The sequence below is a fragment of the Lissotriton vulgaris genome, chromosome 1_1 (genome assembly GCF_964263255.1).
Source record: "Lissotriton vulgaris chromosome 1_1, aLisVul1.2, whole genome shotgun sequence".
Lineage (NCBI taxonomy): Eukaryota > Metazoa > Chordata > Amphibia > Caudata > Salamandridae > Lissotriton > Lissotriton vulgaris.
In genome coordinates, this window is record NC_141685.1 from 887,013,651 (window position 1) to 887,031,438 (window position 17,788).

A 17,788-nucleotide genomic window follows, 5' to 3' on the forward strand; every position below is an offset into this window, starting at 1 on the left:
CTGGGCAACTCTGAAGGTGGGTCTCTGCAGAGCAGACGTCCCTTGATAGCTGCTCCGTCTCTGTTAGAGTCCAGATTGGGCTCCGTTTGCTGCAAGGGGTCCAGTTCCTTCGGGTATTGGTCATGTGTGGCTCCGGTTGCTCCTGGCATCCTCTCACTTGGTGGGGAGACAGATTTGACTGACCTCGGGAGCACCAGTTCCTCTCCCTAGGGGTGGGGGTGGGAGGGTGTAGTCGCTGGTCACAATTGTCGAGACTTGGAGCAGGCAGGGTTTAGAGCCAAAAGTCCACAACAATCTTCAGTTCTCACAGCTCTTCATGGTCCTCTCTTCTTGAGCCGTCAAATCCAAGTTCCTGGTGTCAGGGGTGCCTCCTAAATACTCCAATTAGGGTCGTTAAGGGGAGTGACAGGTAGTCGATGGGCTACTTACCTTTAGGGTGTCTACACCCTCAATATGACCACTAACTGTGGGCATAACCCTGATTCCAAAAGTAGTGTTCACTCCAGGTAGCCCACCTAAGTGGTGGTACTACCCTTACAGGGGAACACGCATCCTGACTAGCTATTTTTCCCACCAGTGCTGTTGCCAAATTGGCCTGGGGCGTGGTGGCACTTCCCCTGTCTGGGGAAGCCTTGATCGCGTGGCAGATGCCTCCGAAGCCTTCTACCTGGAGATGCTCATCACTTAGCCAAGCTGCTTGGAGGAGGTGACAACACCTCTGGAGGGAGCAGGCATTGTTTTGCCCTCAGAGCGCAGGCTCTCACCTGCAGGGGGTCAGTCAGAAACCGGACTTTGGTGGCAGGCTGGTCTGCACCAGTCAGCCAGTACACCGGGAGGTTTTCAGGTGGCACCTGTAAGGTGCCCTCTTGGTGTAGGTATTAATAAGTCAATCACTGTGGGTCAATTAATACGAGATGTTTGATATCAAACATCTCTAGCTTCTGAGAAGCCATCGTGTAGCTCGGGAACTCTTAACCACCAGTGTCCAGCACATCTACTCAAAATGGTTTCCCTGTCCCCTTGTAGTATCACAGAATCGACTTGGACATCACAGGGGAACATTTGCTCATGAAGATGTGTCCACACATATAGTACAGTACACCCTGCCTTATGGCTGTAAGGCCTGCTGAAGGGGCGACTTACCTACACTGCAAGCAGTGTCTGCAGGCATGGCACACAGGAGGTGTGCCATGTTGTGTCTTCATTTTTCTCTGCACTATGGCACACAGCCTGCAACAGCAGTTTGCATGTTTGGGCCGAGAGGTCTCTTAGGGTGGCACAATACATGCTGCAGCCCTTAGAGACCCTCTCTAGCTTCCCTGACCTAGGTACAAGGGGTACCATTTACTAGGGACTTCGAAGAGGAGCTAAAGGTATTGCCAATTGGGAGGAACAATTGTACTGTTTTGGGAAACTAGATCTGGCACAGGGGACCTGGATAGCAGTAACCCGGTGCACTTGCAACAGATACAGGCCGGTGCACTTGCATCAGATACAGGGCAAAAAAGAAGGGGTGTCCATGTCAAAAAAGGTCCATTTCTTATGGTACTCGGCAATAAGTTTGTGCAGACAACAATTTCTTTTCCACAGAGACTATTCTCTGGCTGTCCCAGTCACAAGGGGAAATGTCCCCTGTGCCCTGCATGAAGGCTCATGTGAAGTTTACAGGATCAATATATCATGGGAGATGCATCCACTTATGAACAAATTATTGCTGCTTGGAGTGACAGCTCAGGTGTTGACAAAGTCTTTGTAACTTTCCATACAGCAGTTTGGTCCTCAGCATGTGCATAAATCTTGCTGTTCTTCTGCAAAGTGTCTCAGTAAGTGAGTTGTCCTTCCTAGTCCAAAAGCGAAATTGTGATGAGCTTCTATTAGAACTATGACCACATGGTGTGTAGAAGTAATGTCAGGTGAGGAAGTCTTGACATAGTATGGCTTCAAAGATGAGCTGCCACAAGGATCTGTCTATTGGCAGCCAAGCATCATTCTGTTGATCAGTTAGCCCTAGATCTTGATGCAAAAGCAGCAAGTATGCAGCAAGGTCTTGGTCAGAATGAGAGAAAACAAAGTGTGCTGGGTATGTTTGTGGTGGAGCTAGTATTGTTGATGCGGTAATGGCTACCCTCTTTCTTCTTGTGAACAGCGTAGGACCCACCTTACTCCTCAGACAACCACCACAAAAATAAGGCTACTTTTTTTGGTTGTCTTGTGTGTCGTGAAAGGAGGCTGAGCAACAACATGACTGGTGTTCAGGTCAATTTATATCATTGTTTGCAAAGTGTCAGATTTCTCTTTGTCCTTTCGGGAAGGGTGTGTGTGGCCTTCTTAGAGTCAAGGATTTATTTGACTTTCGAGTTGACCTTGGTACCAAAGGTTGGTTGGCTCAATCTTTGCTTCAAGACTCAATGCCTCAAGTGTATTTCTGCACTGAACTGTCTCAAGCGCACTGGCTGATGCAGACTGTTGAGCCTTTTTCATTAGAGATGGATCATTAAAAGGCATGGCTTTCTTGGAGCCATTTCTTGCCTCAGAGCCAAGGCTCCTTTCAGGGCTGAGCCGTGGAGGGAAGATGCTTGGTGTGCGGAAGGACAGTATCCGTATTAGACCATAGGTGCTATGCCCAGCCCTCTGTGCTGGAGTCAGAAGCAAGACATGTATTACTAATCCTTAGTGGGCGTTTTGTGGAGGGCCTAGGAGATTTTAGGTCTTCAAAGTCAAAGTTGTTCGAGGACGGAGTTCTCTTTACATGTCCTAGAAGGGCTTCTGGAGGTCCCCTCACCACTTGTCATCAAAGTGGTCTCCTTTGATTCTTTGCCAACCATGGCTGACAGACTCTGTAGAGTCCTGGTGCAGCATATCTGAATCTTGTACCTACCTTCTCTCCAGTCAGTGCCAATCTGTCTTTTTAAAACAGAAAGCATTACTTGAAGAACAGGCTCTTTTATTATGGTGGCTCGGCAATAATGTTCCAACCTTTCAAATGTAATATTAACGAGACAACATTTAAAGGATCTTTTTTCCCCATACCTTGTACCTTCACATTTATTATTCTCTTTTACATGGCACCATGCTTGTCAAACAATTTGGTTCCAGAGCTGTAAATGTTTGTGAGATGTAATTGGAGTCTTGAAAAATCAGTGTGCACGGAGCTCTAGCGTCAAAATCTGGACTTTATGAACAACAGTAATAGAGCATCAAAAACCATGCTTGAACCAGCTAGCGGAAAAACACAATGTAAGGTAGAGTCTGTGCCCTGGTGATTGCACATTTCAGGGAGGCATCATGAGCCACCTCAAAACCAAGTCGTATTAGAAGAAAAACGAATTGTAACACCCTAGCCCAACACAGCATGGAATCTGCAGCAGCACGTGTTTCAAACAGTTAAGAACATATCCATCCACCAGGTAAAGGAGTTTATAGTTTCATCATTCCATACAGACTTTTTGATCAGGAGAACCTTCAAGAGAAACCAACCTTCAAATTACACTATTTGTTTTGAATATTGCTAAGAAAAGAAAGCAAGCATCTCTGCTTCATAGAAATACCTTTTCTTGCTTCTGGAGGTTGCTCTGAAATATAAAAGATGAAAAACACATTAGTATGATTTTCACTAGGTAGATCATTCAGGCTGAATTTTGTTAAACAATTCCTTTTTTTAAGCTTTAATGAAACATACACACCCCTACAACAGGAGGCCAGAAAGGAAACGGACAAATGAAAGAAAACCTCATGGCAATTAAGGAATATGCTACTTACCAGTATGCATCTGTTCTTGGCATAGAGGGCTGCAGAGTGGTAAATTATGAATAGATTGCCATCTGGTGTTGGGCTCGGATGATTGCACTTCCGATTTTTTCGGTGTCGAGTGAGTCTTCGATGTCAAAGCATGTTTCGGTTTCGACATGGAATGTTTTGATGCCGAGCTTTTCTTTGTATGAAGCTTCGGTGTCGAAGTCGATGTCGACCGTTTTTCGGATCCGACATGGTGGGAGGCTGAGAGTTTCGGTTTCTGTTTCGTTGCCGGGCCCGAAGGCGGGGCGTCGGAAACTTTCTTCAGTGGTCTGACCGGGCTCGAAGGCGGGGTCGGTACCACACTGGGTCGGTTTTTTGGTGAGGGGACGTCGTCACTCACGGTTTGTTGAACGTCGATTTCCTCGACATCCGACTCGTCCGCTTCAGACCCCGACTCTTCTTCATGTTCCTCTTCTTCTTCGAGGTCCTGGTCTTCAAACAGCTCCGGGATTGCCTCCGACTGCATTCTCGAAACCTCGTGTCTTCGAGCTCGACGGTTTCTAATCGTCGACTTGGAGGAGAATGCTGCGCAGGCTTCGCAGTACCTGGATTCGTGTTCAGGTGATAGGCAGAGATTGCACACCTCGTGTAGGTCCTTGTGTGGGAACTTAGCACCACACGTTGGACATTTCTTAAATGGAGTCCTTTCCATGGACTCCGGGCTGGATTACGTCGAGAAAGGCCTCTCGGTCGTCGACATAGAAGAAAATGTTTAATGTTGGAGTCGAAACGCGTCAGAATGGAAATGAAATTGCGTTCGATAACAATACCGTCGAATTGGAAAGGGAATACGCGCCGAAATATCACTTCTTCTCGAAGTCGATCTGGAGCGCCTCGATCCTCATCCGAACCCGATGCCGAAAAAAAACAATCTAAGGATGGAGCCGATGCCCCCCCACCTCCACCCATGCGCACTAGCTACCAATGGAGGAGTCACCAGTCTACAAAAGACTCTGCAAGAGAAAAAGTGCAATCATCCGAGCCCAACACCAGATGGCGATCTATTCATAATGTACCATCTGCAGCCCATATGCCTCGAACATATCGTTACACAAGTAGTAAGTTGTGCATCTGAAAGAGACACGTTAGTGATAGATTCCTTACCTTAGAATAGATACCACAGAAATACCAACCCCGGTGGTGGGTCTGCGAACCAATAATCACACCAGAAAGTCCTGGAGGACGGAACGGCCAAAGAAGCCATCCCTCTGGACTTGACTGTCCAGGCAATAGTGTCTTGCAAACGTGTGCAGCGAGGCCAACGTAGCTGCCTGGCAAATATCCTTCAAGGGCACTCCCCGGCCCAGGGCAGTAGTGGTTGCCGTGGCTCGGGTGGAGTGAGCCCGCAATCCAACAGGGGGCTCCTTTCTAGCCAAGGAGTAGCATGCCTGGATACACAAGATGATCCATCGGGAGATGGTGCTCTTATGTACCGCCTTCCCCTTCTTAGCACCCACGTAGCCAACAAAGAGTTGGTCATCCACCCGGAACTGGCGTGTGCGATCCAAGTAGAATGAGAGCGCACATTTTGGGTCCAGACGGTGGAGCCGCTCTTCCTCTTTAGAGGGGTGCGGTGGCGGAAAGAAGGTTGGCAAAGTGATGGACTGCCCGATGTGGAAGGCTGTGAAAACCTTGGGCAGGAAAGATGGCTTAGTACGCAACACAACATTGCCCGGATGGACAGAAAGGAAAGGAGTGCAAGAGAGGGCCTGGAGCTCACTCACTCTCCTGGCAGAGGCGATGGCAACCAGGAAAGCAGTCTTCAGTGTAAGAAGGCAGAGAGGACAGTTGTGAAGTGGCTCAAAGGGAGCGCACATCAGAAATGTGAGTACAAGGTTCAAGTCCCACTGAGGCATCACAAACGGAACAGGAGGAAATGTGTGTGTGATGTCTTTTAGGAATCGATTTACAATAGGGGACTTGAACAAGGATGGTTGATCAGGCAGCCTTAAGAAGGCTGAAAGGGCAGAAAGATAGCCCTTGATAGTGCCCAGAGCAGAGCCCTGCTGGGCAAGAGAAAGAAGGAAGAGAAGAACCTCAGAAAGAGGGCCAGAGAGAGGATCCACAGCCTTTGCTGTGCACCATGCCACAAATCTGTTCCACCTGCAGGCGTATACAGACTTTGTGGAGGGACGCCTGGCTACCAGAATGATCTTACAGACTTCAGGAGGCAAGTCAAATGGCCTCAACTGTCGCCGCTCAATCTCCAAGCATGGAGGTGGAGACTGGACAGGTTCGGGTGGGGGACCGTCCCCTGCTGCTGCGACAGAAGGTCCTCCTGAAGAGGCAGACGAACCGGGGGATCGACTGACATGCTGAGTAGCTCTGGATACCAGTACCTTCGTGCCCAGTCCGGAGCCACAAGGATGACTTGATCTTCTTCAGCACTCTGGGGAGAAGTGGTATAGGCGGAAAGGCGTACAACAGACCGCAACTCCACTCGCGACGAAAAGCGTCTCCGAGCGAGTGCCGCCTTGGAAATTCCAACGCACAGAACTGATGATATTGCGCGTTCTCTTCGGTGGCGAATAGATCTAACCAAGGCTCTCCCCACTGCAGAAAGAGACCTTACGCCACGTCCGAGTTCAGACACCATTCGTGATCCATCATGCACCGGCGGCTGAGTTAGTCCGCCCTGGGGTTCAGAGAACCTGCCAGGTGTTGAACCACCAGGGTCACGCCCTGGTGTTTCAGCCATTGCCAGAGGCGCAGAGCCTCCTGGCAGAGGGTCCACGACCCCACCCCGCCCGGTTTGTTGCAGTACCACATGGCGGTGGTGTTGTTCGTGAACACCTGCACTACACTCCCTCGGACAGAGGGGAGGAATGCCTTCAGTGCTAAACTAATCGCCCGCAGCTCCAAAAGGTTTATATGGAGCCAGGACTCCGCCGGAGACCAGAGGCCTCTGATCTCCGCCTCTCCCATGTGGTCTCCCCAGCCCTGGAGGGACGCGTCAGTCACGACTACGTGCTCCAGTTGGGGAAGGGAGAGGGATCTGCCGCTGACCCAATCGCGGTCCATGAGCCACCACTGCAACGGTCTCGCAGTGCCCTCCGAGATCAGGACGTGGTTGGACAGGTTGCCCTGATGCTGGGCCCACAAACTTCAGGTCCCACTGCAGAGCCCGCATCCGCCACCTGGCGTGATGCACCAGTAGGATGCAGGAGGCCATCAGCCCCAGAAGCCGCAGCGTCAACCTGACCGAGATCCAGGATAAAGGCTGAAAGAGTGGGATGAGAGCCTGAATATCCCGGACCCGCTGTTCGGGCGGGTAAACCCGAAACTGCGCAGAATCTAGAACCGCTCCGATGAAGAGGAGATTCTGAGAGGGGCACAGGTGTGACTTCGGCACATTGATGGAGAACCCCAGCTGGTGCAAGAGATCCGCCGTAATCTGGAGGTGGCCGACGACGGTCTGGGGCGAGCCCGCCTTCAACAACCAGTCGTCGAGGTAGGGGGAAGACTGAAACCCCTAGCCTGCGCAGATGAGCTGCGACCAAGCCATCACCTTTGTGAACACCCGTATGGCGCTGATAAGGCCGAAGGGGAGCACGGTATACTGAAAGTGCTCCTGGCCAACCGTGAACCGCAGGTAGCGCCAGTGGGCCAGCAGGACGGGGATGTGGAAATAAGCGTCCTGCAAGTCCAACGCTACCATCCAGTCTCCTGGGTCCAGGGCAGCTAGGACCCGAGCCAGTGTCAGCATTTTGAACTTCTCCTTCCGGAGGAAGCCGTTGACGTTCCTTAGGTCCAAGATAGGGCGTAGGCCCCCTTTGCCCTTCTTGGGCACCAGAAAGTAGTGGGAGTAGCAACCACACCCTACTTCTGGCCCAGGAACGCGCTCGATGGCCCCCTTGGCCAAGAGGGTCGTAACTTCCTCCTGCAGAAGTCGCAAATGATCCCCCGATACACGGTGGTTCTGCAGTGGCATGGCTGGAGGAGTCGCCTCGAAGGGGAGGGAGTAGCCCCTTCGGACGATTTGCAGCACCCACCTGTCCGACGTGATAGTGCGCCAGTGGGAGTGGTGATGGCGAACCCTGCCACCCACTGGCGTCACATGGGCCTGAAAGCACGGACTAGGAGGGTTTTGAGGCAGATGCTGCGGGGGAAGGTGTGGACTGACCTCGCCGTTGTCCCCGACCGCCGCCACAACGGTTTCCACGGCCGCCACCGCGTTGGGTATTACCCTGCGGAGCATGGCTGGCAGCACGTGAGGGCACACCCCTTCCGTGGCCACGAAAGGAGTGAAAGGCAGCCGATTGCTGGCGTGGGGCCGAGAGGCCCAAGGACTTGGCCGTAGCCCTGGAGTCCTTAAAACGCTCCAGCGCATGGTCTGCCTTGTCGCCAAAGAGGCGACGGCCATCGAACGGCATGTACATAAGTGTGTTCTGGATATCAGCCGAGAAGTTGGCGGACCTCAACCAGGCGTGGCGTCTTACTGCCACCGTTGTTGCCATCGCTCTACCCATTGAGTCGGTGGTATCCAGTCCACACCGGATAGAATATCTGGCTGCATCTCGACCTTCCACAAGGGCTTGGCCGAGTTTGGCCCGTACCTCCAACGGACACTCTGGCAGCACTTCCGCGACCGTATCCCACAGAGTGGGTGTAGCGGCCCAAGAGGCATGCGGTGTTGGAAGACCGCAGTCCCAGACTAAGGGATGAGAAGATCTTTTTGCCATGCTGCTCATACCTCTTGGATTTCTTGTCCGGCGTAGCAGACGGGAATGCGGTTTGGGAATTGGAGGCCTGGATGACCAGGCTCTCAGGGGTGGGGTGGGTGGACAGGAAACATGGGTCACCCGGGGCCGGGCGGTGGCGTCTGGCCACGTTCCTATCTACGGGCAAACCCGTAGCGGGCTTGGACCAAGTGCCCAAAAGTACGTCAGTTAAGGCCTCGTTAAACGGCAGCAGAGGCACGGCTGAGCATGACTGCAGCTTAAGGACCTCAGTGAGGAGGTTAGTCCTCACGGCCGCGACGGGGAGCTCAAGACCCAAGCTGCCCTCATCAACACCACGCTATAGGTTGCCCCCTCCTCCGTAGCCACACTAGGAAGGGAGACAAAGCCAGTGTCAGGCGAAGTGTCTAAACCACTGGCTTCCCCAAGTTCACCTGCCCAGTCCTCATAAGACTGGCACTCACGTGTCAGAGGGTCCTCAGACCCCTCCCAATCCTCCTCATCACCCATCACCTGGTACTCAGGGTCAGTAAAGGATGGGGCCGGTTCATGGAAAGTGAACTCACCAAACTGCGTCTGAATCGGCGCTGGAACCGGGTTGAGGGAGGAGTCTGGGACGGCGCCGCCTGAGGATGGCGCCGGGGAGGTCGTTAAATCCACCGGCGACGACCCGGATCCGGAACCGGATCCAGTGGGGCCCTGCGGCGCCGAAGCACCCGACGGCGTCGGGGCCGAAGCCCCCGACCCGCTAGGACCCCCAGACGGGGCCGCTGGGCCCGAATGAGCCGCGGAACCCTTTGGGGAGAGAGGGACCTCATGGCCATGAGGAACCGCTCGATCTCCCCCGGCGTATCGTTAGGCCCAGGGACCGGAGGTTATGAAGCCGGACGCAACGCCTGCGACTCCGACGGAGCCGCGTGGGCGGTGCCACCTGAACCCCCGGACGCGTCGTGCGAGCGTCGGGGGGGGGGGGGGAGGGGGGGGGGTCGGAAGAGCGATGACGTCTCTTCGACTTCTTGTGCTTACCGGACGACTTCGACCCAGAGGAGTGATGTCGACTCCCGGAGCTATGACGGCTCCGCTCCCGCGACCTGTCCCTCGACCTCCATCCGGACCGGGACCTCTCGGCGCGGGGCCGACTGCCGGAATTCGGGTCGCTTACGGGACCGCTCCAGTCTAGCTTTCGAAGTAAGGGCCCGGCAGTCGAGGCAGGCCTTGTCGTCGTGGTAGACGCCGAGACAGTGTAGACACCGACGGTGAGGATCCGTGACCGACAGTCGATCGCAATCTTCACAGGGGTTGAAACCAGCTATTTCCCTATCGGCACCGATCGGAGTCGAAGACTTGAAAAGGGTGATCAAAAGATCAAAAAGAGTTAGTCAAAAAGTGACTAAGATACCACTTTTTCCGGTTCTGCGCTGCTGGCGCGGAAAAAAGAAGAACTGACGTCAGCACGCGGAAGCGGCGTCTAAGTACTCAGACGACGTCATCACGGCGCCCACGACGCCGACAACGGACGCGGAGCCGCAGACGACACCTACCGACGCGCAAAGGTACCGCTACGCAAAAATTTCCGGATCCAGTCTGACGCCTGGGGATATTCTAAGGTAAGGAATCTATCACTAACGTGTCTCTTTCAGATACGTTTAACAAGGGGTACTGTTTTGGACTGGTGAAGACCAAGTCTGCGAGTGGAGTGGAATTTTCAACATCTGGCTCTTCAAACACCGATACTGGGAAAGTTAATGGAAGCTTGGAAGCAAAGTACAAATGGGCTGAGTATGGCCTGACCTTCACTGAGAAGTGGAATACCCACAACACGTTGGGCACAGAGATCACAATTAAGGACCAGATTGCTAAAGGTTTGAAGCTCACGTTCGATACTACCTTCTCCCCAAATACTGGGAAGAAGAGAACGAATAGTTTCTTACCTGTCGGTGTAGTTCTGCAGCTTGATGATCTTTCTGGATTCACTATGCTGTGCATATTCCGCGGTCTTGTGGTTGGGTCCGGATTCGTAGTCTTTTTTTTTTTTTTTTCGTAACGTCGGCGTCACCCCTTCCTGGGTGTATTTCCGGTGATGTCGGCATGCTTCCTGCGGAAGCTCCCACCCTTGGGCGCCATCTTCGGATTCTTTTTTTCCGTGTTTCTTTCGTCTCCGAAGTGATGGCAATGTTCTATGAAGGTGAAACTTCTTTTAACCGCTCTGTATATAAAGTCATTTCTGTTTTTTTTTTTTGACCACCTCTTTCTCTCTCCAGCCTCATCTTTCTGGCGGGGGTGGGTGGGTTCGCTAGTGAATCCAGAAAGATCATCAAGCTGCAAAACTACACCGACAGGTAAGAAACTATTCGTTTTGCAGCGTGAATCTTTCTGGATTCACTATGCTGTGCATAGATTTTGTAGCGGTTTCTCATTTCAGTGGCGGCTGGGTGGAAGATGAGCTTTGGTTCTTTAATATGTGCTGGAGCACCTTTTGTCCAACTTGTGCTTCTTTGTTCATTTGAACATCAACGCAGTAGTGCTTCGTGAATGTGTGCACTGAAGCCCATGTTGCCGCCAGGCATATGTCTTGTATGGGTGTATTAGCCAGGAAGGCTATCGTCGCACCCTTTTTCCTAGTGGAGTGGGCACGTGGTCCTTCTGCTAGTTCTTGCCCTGCCCGCTTTTGGATTGTTTGCGCGATCCATCGTGCAATAGTGTTCTTTGTTACAGCCTTACCCATGAAACTGTTGGCGAATGACACGAAGAACTGCTTTGTCTTCCTGTGTCCTTTTGTCCTCTCGATATAGTGCATGACCGCCCTTCTGGCGTCTAGGGTGTGAAGGGCTCGCTCTGCGCTAATTGTTGGTTTTTGGAAAAAACTCGGTATCTGTATGGACTGGTTCATATGGAATCTGGACACCACCTTTGGCAAGAAGTGTGGGTCAGTCCTCATCACAACCCTGTCATTGTGTATTTGTATGTATGGTTCCTGCAGAGTTAGCGCTTGAAGCTCGCTCACTCGTCGTAGGGACGTTATTGCAACCAAGAAAGCGGTCAGCATTTCTAGTGAGGCCTTGTGGAGCGGTTCAAAGAGGTCCTTCATGAATTCCGTCAGGACTATGTTCAAGTTCCAAGCCGGTGGTGGCACCCGCTTGGGTGGTGCGATCCTCTTCGCTCCTTCCAGGAATCTCTTCACAACCTGTGACGTGAAGAAGCTCCTGCCCATCTCACCCCTTGAATAGGCGACTATCGCTGCCAAGTGGACTCTTAAGGAGGACGAGCTGAGTTTTTTCTCCAGTAAGTGCGTGAGGTATTTTAGCACTGTGGAGTCCTTCTTCATTTTATTGTGAAGTCTTTCCTTCCTACACCATATTGTGAATCTCTTCCACTTTGCCCTGTAGCACTTCCGTGTGCTGGGCCTTCGTGCCTCCCGAAGGACCCTGAGGGTGCTCTCAGGCAGTCTCAAGTGTGCGAATTCTATGTCCTCAGGAGCCACGCCACTAGGCTCAGGCTCTCTGGCTGCAGTACCTCTCCGTTGTGCATGGAGAGCAGGTCTTCTTCTGCCGAATCTGTGGGGTGCACTCTGTGCCATCTCCATGATCTGCGAGTACCAGGTCTGTCTGGCCCACTGTGGTGCGACCAGTATCAGGGTCATGCTGCTCGCTCTGCACTTGCTCAGTACTCTGTGTATCAGTGGTATCGGGGGAAAAGCGTAAGCAAATGTCCCGCACCAATCTATCCATAGGGCATTCCCAAGGGACCCTTCTTCGGGTTGTCTGGATGCGAAGCTTTGGCATTTGGCATTCTGGCGTGTTGCAAACAGGTCCACTGATGGCGCTCCCCACTTGTTGAACAACCACTTAGTCTCCTGGGCATTGAGCTCCCACTCGTGGAATGTCGATGTCTGTCTGCTCAGCCAGTCTGCCTGAATGTTCTCCTTCCCTGGTAGGTGTATGGGCAGTAGGTCTATCCTGAGGGGGATGGCCCATCTCCATATCTCCTGCGCCAGTGTCGAAAGCATTGTTGACTGTGTTCCACCCTGCTTGTTGATGTAGAACATCGCTGTGGTGTTGTCTGTCTGCAGCAACACCCTCTGCTTGTACAGTCTTGTCTGGAAAGCTTTCAATGCAAGGAAGATTGTTTTCAATTCTAGATAATTGATGTGCTTTGACGCATCTGCTGGTGTCCACAGGCCCCTGACTGAGCTCTTCCATGTGAGCGCCCCATCCCATCAGGGATGCGTCTGTGGTGATGGTCACTGTTGGTGTTGGGGGTGTAAGAGGTTTTCCCTTTGCTATGTCCTCCATGGTCCACCATGTCATTTCCTTCTGCACTGCGTGCGTCACAACCACTAGATCCTCCCAACTCCCTGAAGCTTGTGACCATTGTTCCTGGAGCCATTCTTGGATGGGTCTCATGTGAAGTCGTACATTTGGTACCAGGTGGATGCATGATGCCATCATCCCCAAGATCTTGCTCGCAGTCCTCACTGTCCGAGCTTGTCACTTCCGGTAGAGGCGAGCTTCCCTGCAAGGTGTTGATCTGTGCCCCCAAGAAGATCTTTACTTGTTCCGGCTCCATTGATGATTTTTTCCAATGGATGGAGAACCCCAGGTTTATCAGCGTTCTCGTCACTGTATGTGCGTCTCTCTTGCATTTCTGGTACGAGTTTGCTTTCACTAGCCAGTCGTCCAGGTAAGGATATACGTGTATTCCCTTTCTTCGTAGGTGCGCTGCGACTGCCGCGAGGCACTTTGTGAAGACCCTCGGTGCTGATTTTAGACCGAAGGCTAGTGTTGTGAATTGGTAGTGGCTGTCTCCGACCGTGAACCTGAGCATATGTTTGTGCGTTACGTTCATTGGTATGTGCAGGTAGGCGTCCTTGAGGTCTATCGTGACCATGAAGTCCCCAATCTGCAATTGCGGTAGCACCTCCTGCAGGGAGGTCATTTTGAATTTTTGTGTTCTTATGAATGTGTTCAGGAACCTGAGGTCTAGAATGGGTCTCATTGTCTCGTCGACCTTTGGCACGAGGAAATACGTTGAGTATATTCCCTTGTTTCTTTATTTGAAGGGAACCCGTTCTATGGCCTCCTTTTGAAGGAGCTCTCTCGTTTCTTCCTGAAGCCGCTGTAGCTGTTCGTTTGTTAGTGGCTTTCACTTTGGTCTCCTGCTTGTTGGTCTCCCTTCCAATTCTAAGCAGTACCCGTATTGAATGATGTTTAGAATCCATTTGTCTGATGTGATCTCTCTCCATTCCTGGAGATAGAGCCTTAATCTTCCACCCACTAGTGTTACGTGGTGGTAGTTGTCCATTGTGTCCTGACCCCTTTGTACGTGCTGCCCCCCGGGATCCTTTCTGTGGGCGGGCACACGGGTGTCTCTGAAGTCATTTAGAGGCGGGCTGCTGGCCCCCTCTTTTATGCTGTCCACGTCCATTTCCTCTCCCTCGAAAGGACTGGCCCCTTGACTGGTACTGCCAGGACTGCTTCTGTTGACTCTGTTGCGCCTGCGAGTCAGCCTGGTGCGTCTGTTGGAAAGCCTGGTGTGAACTACCTGGCTGGTTTCCACCTCTTCCGCCGGGCCTCCGTGACTGGGTGCCCTTTTTGTTGCCTCTGAACTGAAAAGCTCCCATGGATCGAGCAGTTTCATTGTCTTTCTTTAGTTGACTGAGTGTCGTCAACTGTTGTCCCGAACAGTGTCTCGCCGTTGAACGGAGTGTTCAAGATGCTGTGTTGACCTTCAGGCTTAAAGCTCGAGATTCTGAGCCATGCGTGTCTTCTTTCCGTGACACCCATCATCATGAGCCTGCTGGAGGTGTCTGCACCATCCAGGGCCGTCTTGAGGCAACAATTTGCCGCATTCTTCCCGTCTTCCACCAGTTTCTCGGCCTTCTGCCTGGCCTCCTGGGGTAGGTCTTTCACCAGTTTTCCTAGCTCCTCCATGATCTGGTACATGTGCCTGTTTATGAGGGCATTGGAATTAGCCATGCGCCATTGGGTCGCAGCATTCCGTTCGATCCTTCTGCCCACTAAGTCCATCCTTTTGCTCTTCTTATCAGGAGGAGGTCCAGAAGTGGTGGCCAAGTTAGCCCTCTTCCTTGCTGTGGCTGTGATGGAGTCAGCTGAGACCACGCCTCGAATGTAGGCTGGATCCTTCGATAAATGTTTGTACTTTTTTTCTGTTCTGGGAGTGACTGCCTTGCATGTTGCGGGCTCCCTGAATGCTTCCATCCCCTGCGCCAAGACGCTGTCGAGCATAGGTAGATACTGGCTCCTTGTTTGCGTGGGGAGTAATGTCTTGAGGAGAAAGTCCGCTTTCTGCTTCTCCTCGTCGAGCTTGAGCTTGAAAGCTGTTGCCGCCGACCTTATCACCGAGTTGTAAGCGCCGATGTCGTCTGGCGGCGATGGCCTCGAGGGGTATGTGTCGACCGCCTCTTCTGGGCTTTTGGTGTCGACATCCAGGTAATCCTCTTCCTGCGGGTCAGAGGTGGCCGACTCGGCGTCCAACCTGCTGTCCTCTTCCTGGTCGTCGACCATTTCGGTGCCAGGCTCATGTTCCTCGAACTGTTCCTCTTCCTCCTCGACCATTTCCTGCATGGGTGGCTTGGTCTTGTGGGGAATCGTGAAGGCTCTCATCTTGGCGTCAAAATCCTTTTTCCGCTGCAAGATGTTTTCCATTTCGGCTTCTAGTCGCCGTTTTTTCTTTTCCATCTCGGCCGCGTTGTCCGCGCCGGATTGTTCGGCCACTCTCTTCGGCACCTGGCTCGGCTGCGAGAGCTTCGGCGTCGAGGCCTTGGACGTCGAACTGGGTTTCGGGTCCCTGTACGGCGTCAAAGCTTTAGGGTCTTTCTCCCTCGACGTCGATCGGTCCTTTTCGGGGACGATCTTCAGCGACTTCTGCTGCTCAGAAGCTCTCGGCGCCAGGGACTCCTTCTCAGAGGATCCGCTGGGCCTGTGGGTAGCCGCGGACGTGAGGTGTCTCTGCGTCGGCGCTTTAGGGGCCTTGCCCTCGTTTTTTCGAGACTCGGAGTCTCTCGTGCTCTTGGGGAACGACGAGTCTCCTACCTTATCAGATGTCTTCGTGTAATCGGTCTCTACGACCGTGTAGCTGTCGTCTTCGGCGGCAGCGTTGTCCTCTTCCTCCGAGGACATCCCCAGCTCGTACAGCGATGGCGTCGGGCCTTTTCCTTTGAGGGTGGTGTGCGCTACCCTCTGGCTCTTCCTTATACGAAGGGTCTTCGGGGCGACGACGGAGCAGGCGTTGCAGTCTTGGCTTCTGTGGTCTACCGGTAGGCAAAGGTTGCAAACCGGGTGCTGGTCTTTCTGCGCGAACTTGTGGTGGCAGTTAGGGCAGAACTTGAACGGCGTGTTGTCCATCATCGAGTGTTTAGGCCTCCCTGGCCGCGCGAACGTCGACGATCGTCGAAGTCCTCGATTAATTCTCCTTCCTTTCGCCGGGCAGTGTTCGGTGAAGTCTTTCGTAGTCTTCTTCCTTCGATATCTTCTCCATTTTCAATCTTTTCCTAGTACTTTCTCCAAAAATGTCTGGAGCCCAACGGGAACGATCCAGACCCGACCGCGGAAAAAAGAATCTGAAGATGGCGCCCAAGGGTGGGAGCTTCCGCAGGAAGCATGCCGACGTCACCGGAAATACACCCAGGAAGGGGTGACGCCGACGCCCACCTGGGCGACGAAAAAAAAAAAAAAAAAAAAAAAACAAAGAAGAAGACTACGAATCCGGACCCAACCACAAGACCGCGGAATATGCACAGCATAGTGAATCCAGAAAGATTCACGCTGCAAAACCTTGGCTGTGATGTGGACTTCGATTTTGCTGGCCCTGCAATCCATGGTTCTGCTGTTTTTTGGCTATGAAGGCTGGATACCAGATGACTTTTGATAGTGCCAAATCTAAGCTTTCCAAGAATAAATTTTCCGTTGGATATAAAACCGGTGACTTCCAGCTGCACACCACTGTCAATGACGGGTCTGATTATGGGGGATCCATTTACCAGAAAGTGAGTGACAATCTGGACACTGCAGTCAACCTAGCCTGGACAGCAGGCAACAACATTACTCGCTTTGGAGTAGCGGCCAAGCTGGATCCGTCTGCTACTGTCTCTGTGAAAGTAAATAACTCTAGCCTAGTCAGTGTTGGTTACACCCAGACCCTGTGGCCAGGTGTGAAACTCACTCTCTGCACTCGTAGATGGAAAGAACTTCAATGCCGGAGGTCACAAGGTGGGGTTTGGCGAATTGGAGGCGAGAAGGGGCCCCTGTCTTGTTTATTGGTTTCACCTTTGCACTGTGTTAAGTTAGCATGAGCTTGTTAGAAATTTAGACGCCATTTTTCCTTTTCTGCTGCCTCTGCACAAGACACATTTTGTTATTAAAGCTTTTGGCCTAGTTAGGTATTTTGCTTTACATGAGAATTACATGTTTGCTTATAATATCAGCCTTGCCTGGTATGCTATGTCTGTACAGTGAGTGCCGAGGCCTTCAAGGGTATTTCAACACAGCGCTTATTGTTTGGATTGATCAGCACACAGAGTAGAGATAATATGGATGCAGCTGTGGCCAATTTTGGGTTTAGGCGTGTTTAATAAGGCACTGCGTGAAGCAGGATGAACACACACTTGATGAATATCCGTATGCAGAGAGTTGGTGCAGGAGATGATGTGATCCATTGTTGCTGAACCCAAAGGTATGGGCCCGCCCTTCCAAACCCAAAGAGACCTTCTGTAGATATAATATATTAGCTAGGGAGGGTAAACTGAGGTTCTATTTCAACCTTTTTCCTTTGGCATTTTAACATGCTTTCACCCTTTGTTTTTTATGGAATAGTAACCATGCTGTTAACCTTGTTCCTTATAATATGTTTGCTCTTATTAGCCAAGATACTGCGTTTGAGAACACTGCATTCGAAATTAACATTTCAAACTCTCACGTGTCCTCATGGACTCCTCGTTCTGGATTGATATGTTAGTATAACGAAAGAGTGTTCATGTGTTCCACGTTACCCGAGGTGTTCTAAGTCCATGTTCTGGGTTGTCTAATCATTGGGGGTCGGTAAGAACCAATGAGGCACTGATAGCTAGTCTGGTAGGGGATTTTGGATGCTGAGGTGAGTTTTGGCACACCCGAATTCACTGAGGTTCCAAGTCTCTATGCACAGTTCTGTATATGAGCAGAAACCCCTGCTACACCCCCATTACAGCAAACCGATAGGAAAGCGATTTGATGAATTTGGCCTTAACGATGCATTTTTTGAAACACGACCGCAGCGTTTGCCTCGCTCCTGTGGATGGAACCGGAACAAGCTGTATT

The 17,788-nt window shown here is 51.9% G+C and overlaps 1 protein-coding gene and 1 pseudogene across 2 annotated transcripts in view; one reads left to right on the forward strand and one right to left on the reverse strand.

Moving 5' to 3' along the window:
* LUC7L2 (LUC7 like 2, pre-mRNA splicing factor) overlaps positions 1-17,788 on the reverse strand; it is a 172,186-nt gene that overhangs the window by 42,804 nt on the left and 111,594 nt on the right. For both annotated transcript variants that reach the window (XM_086958807.1, XM_086958805.1), the window contains one exon: positions 3,549-3,572. In XM_086958807.1, the coding sequence (XP_086814933.1) occupies positions 3,549-3,572 (24 nt within the window). The remainder of the gene's footprint in view (positions 1-3,548; positions 3,573-17,788) is intronic.
* Positions 16,226-16,780, forward strand: LOC147748112 (non-selective voltage-gated ion channel VDAC2 pseudogene; annotated as a pseudogene).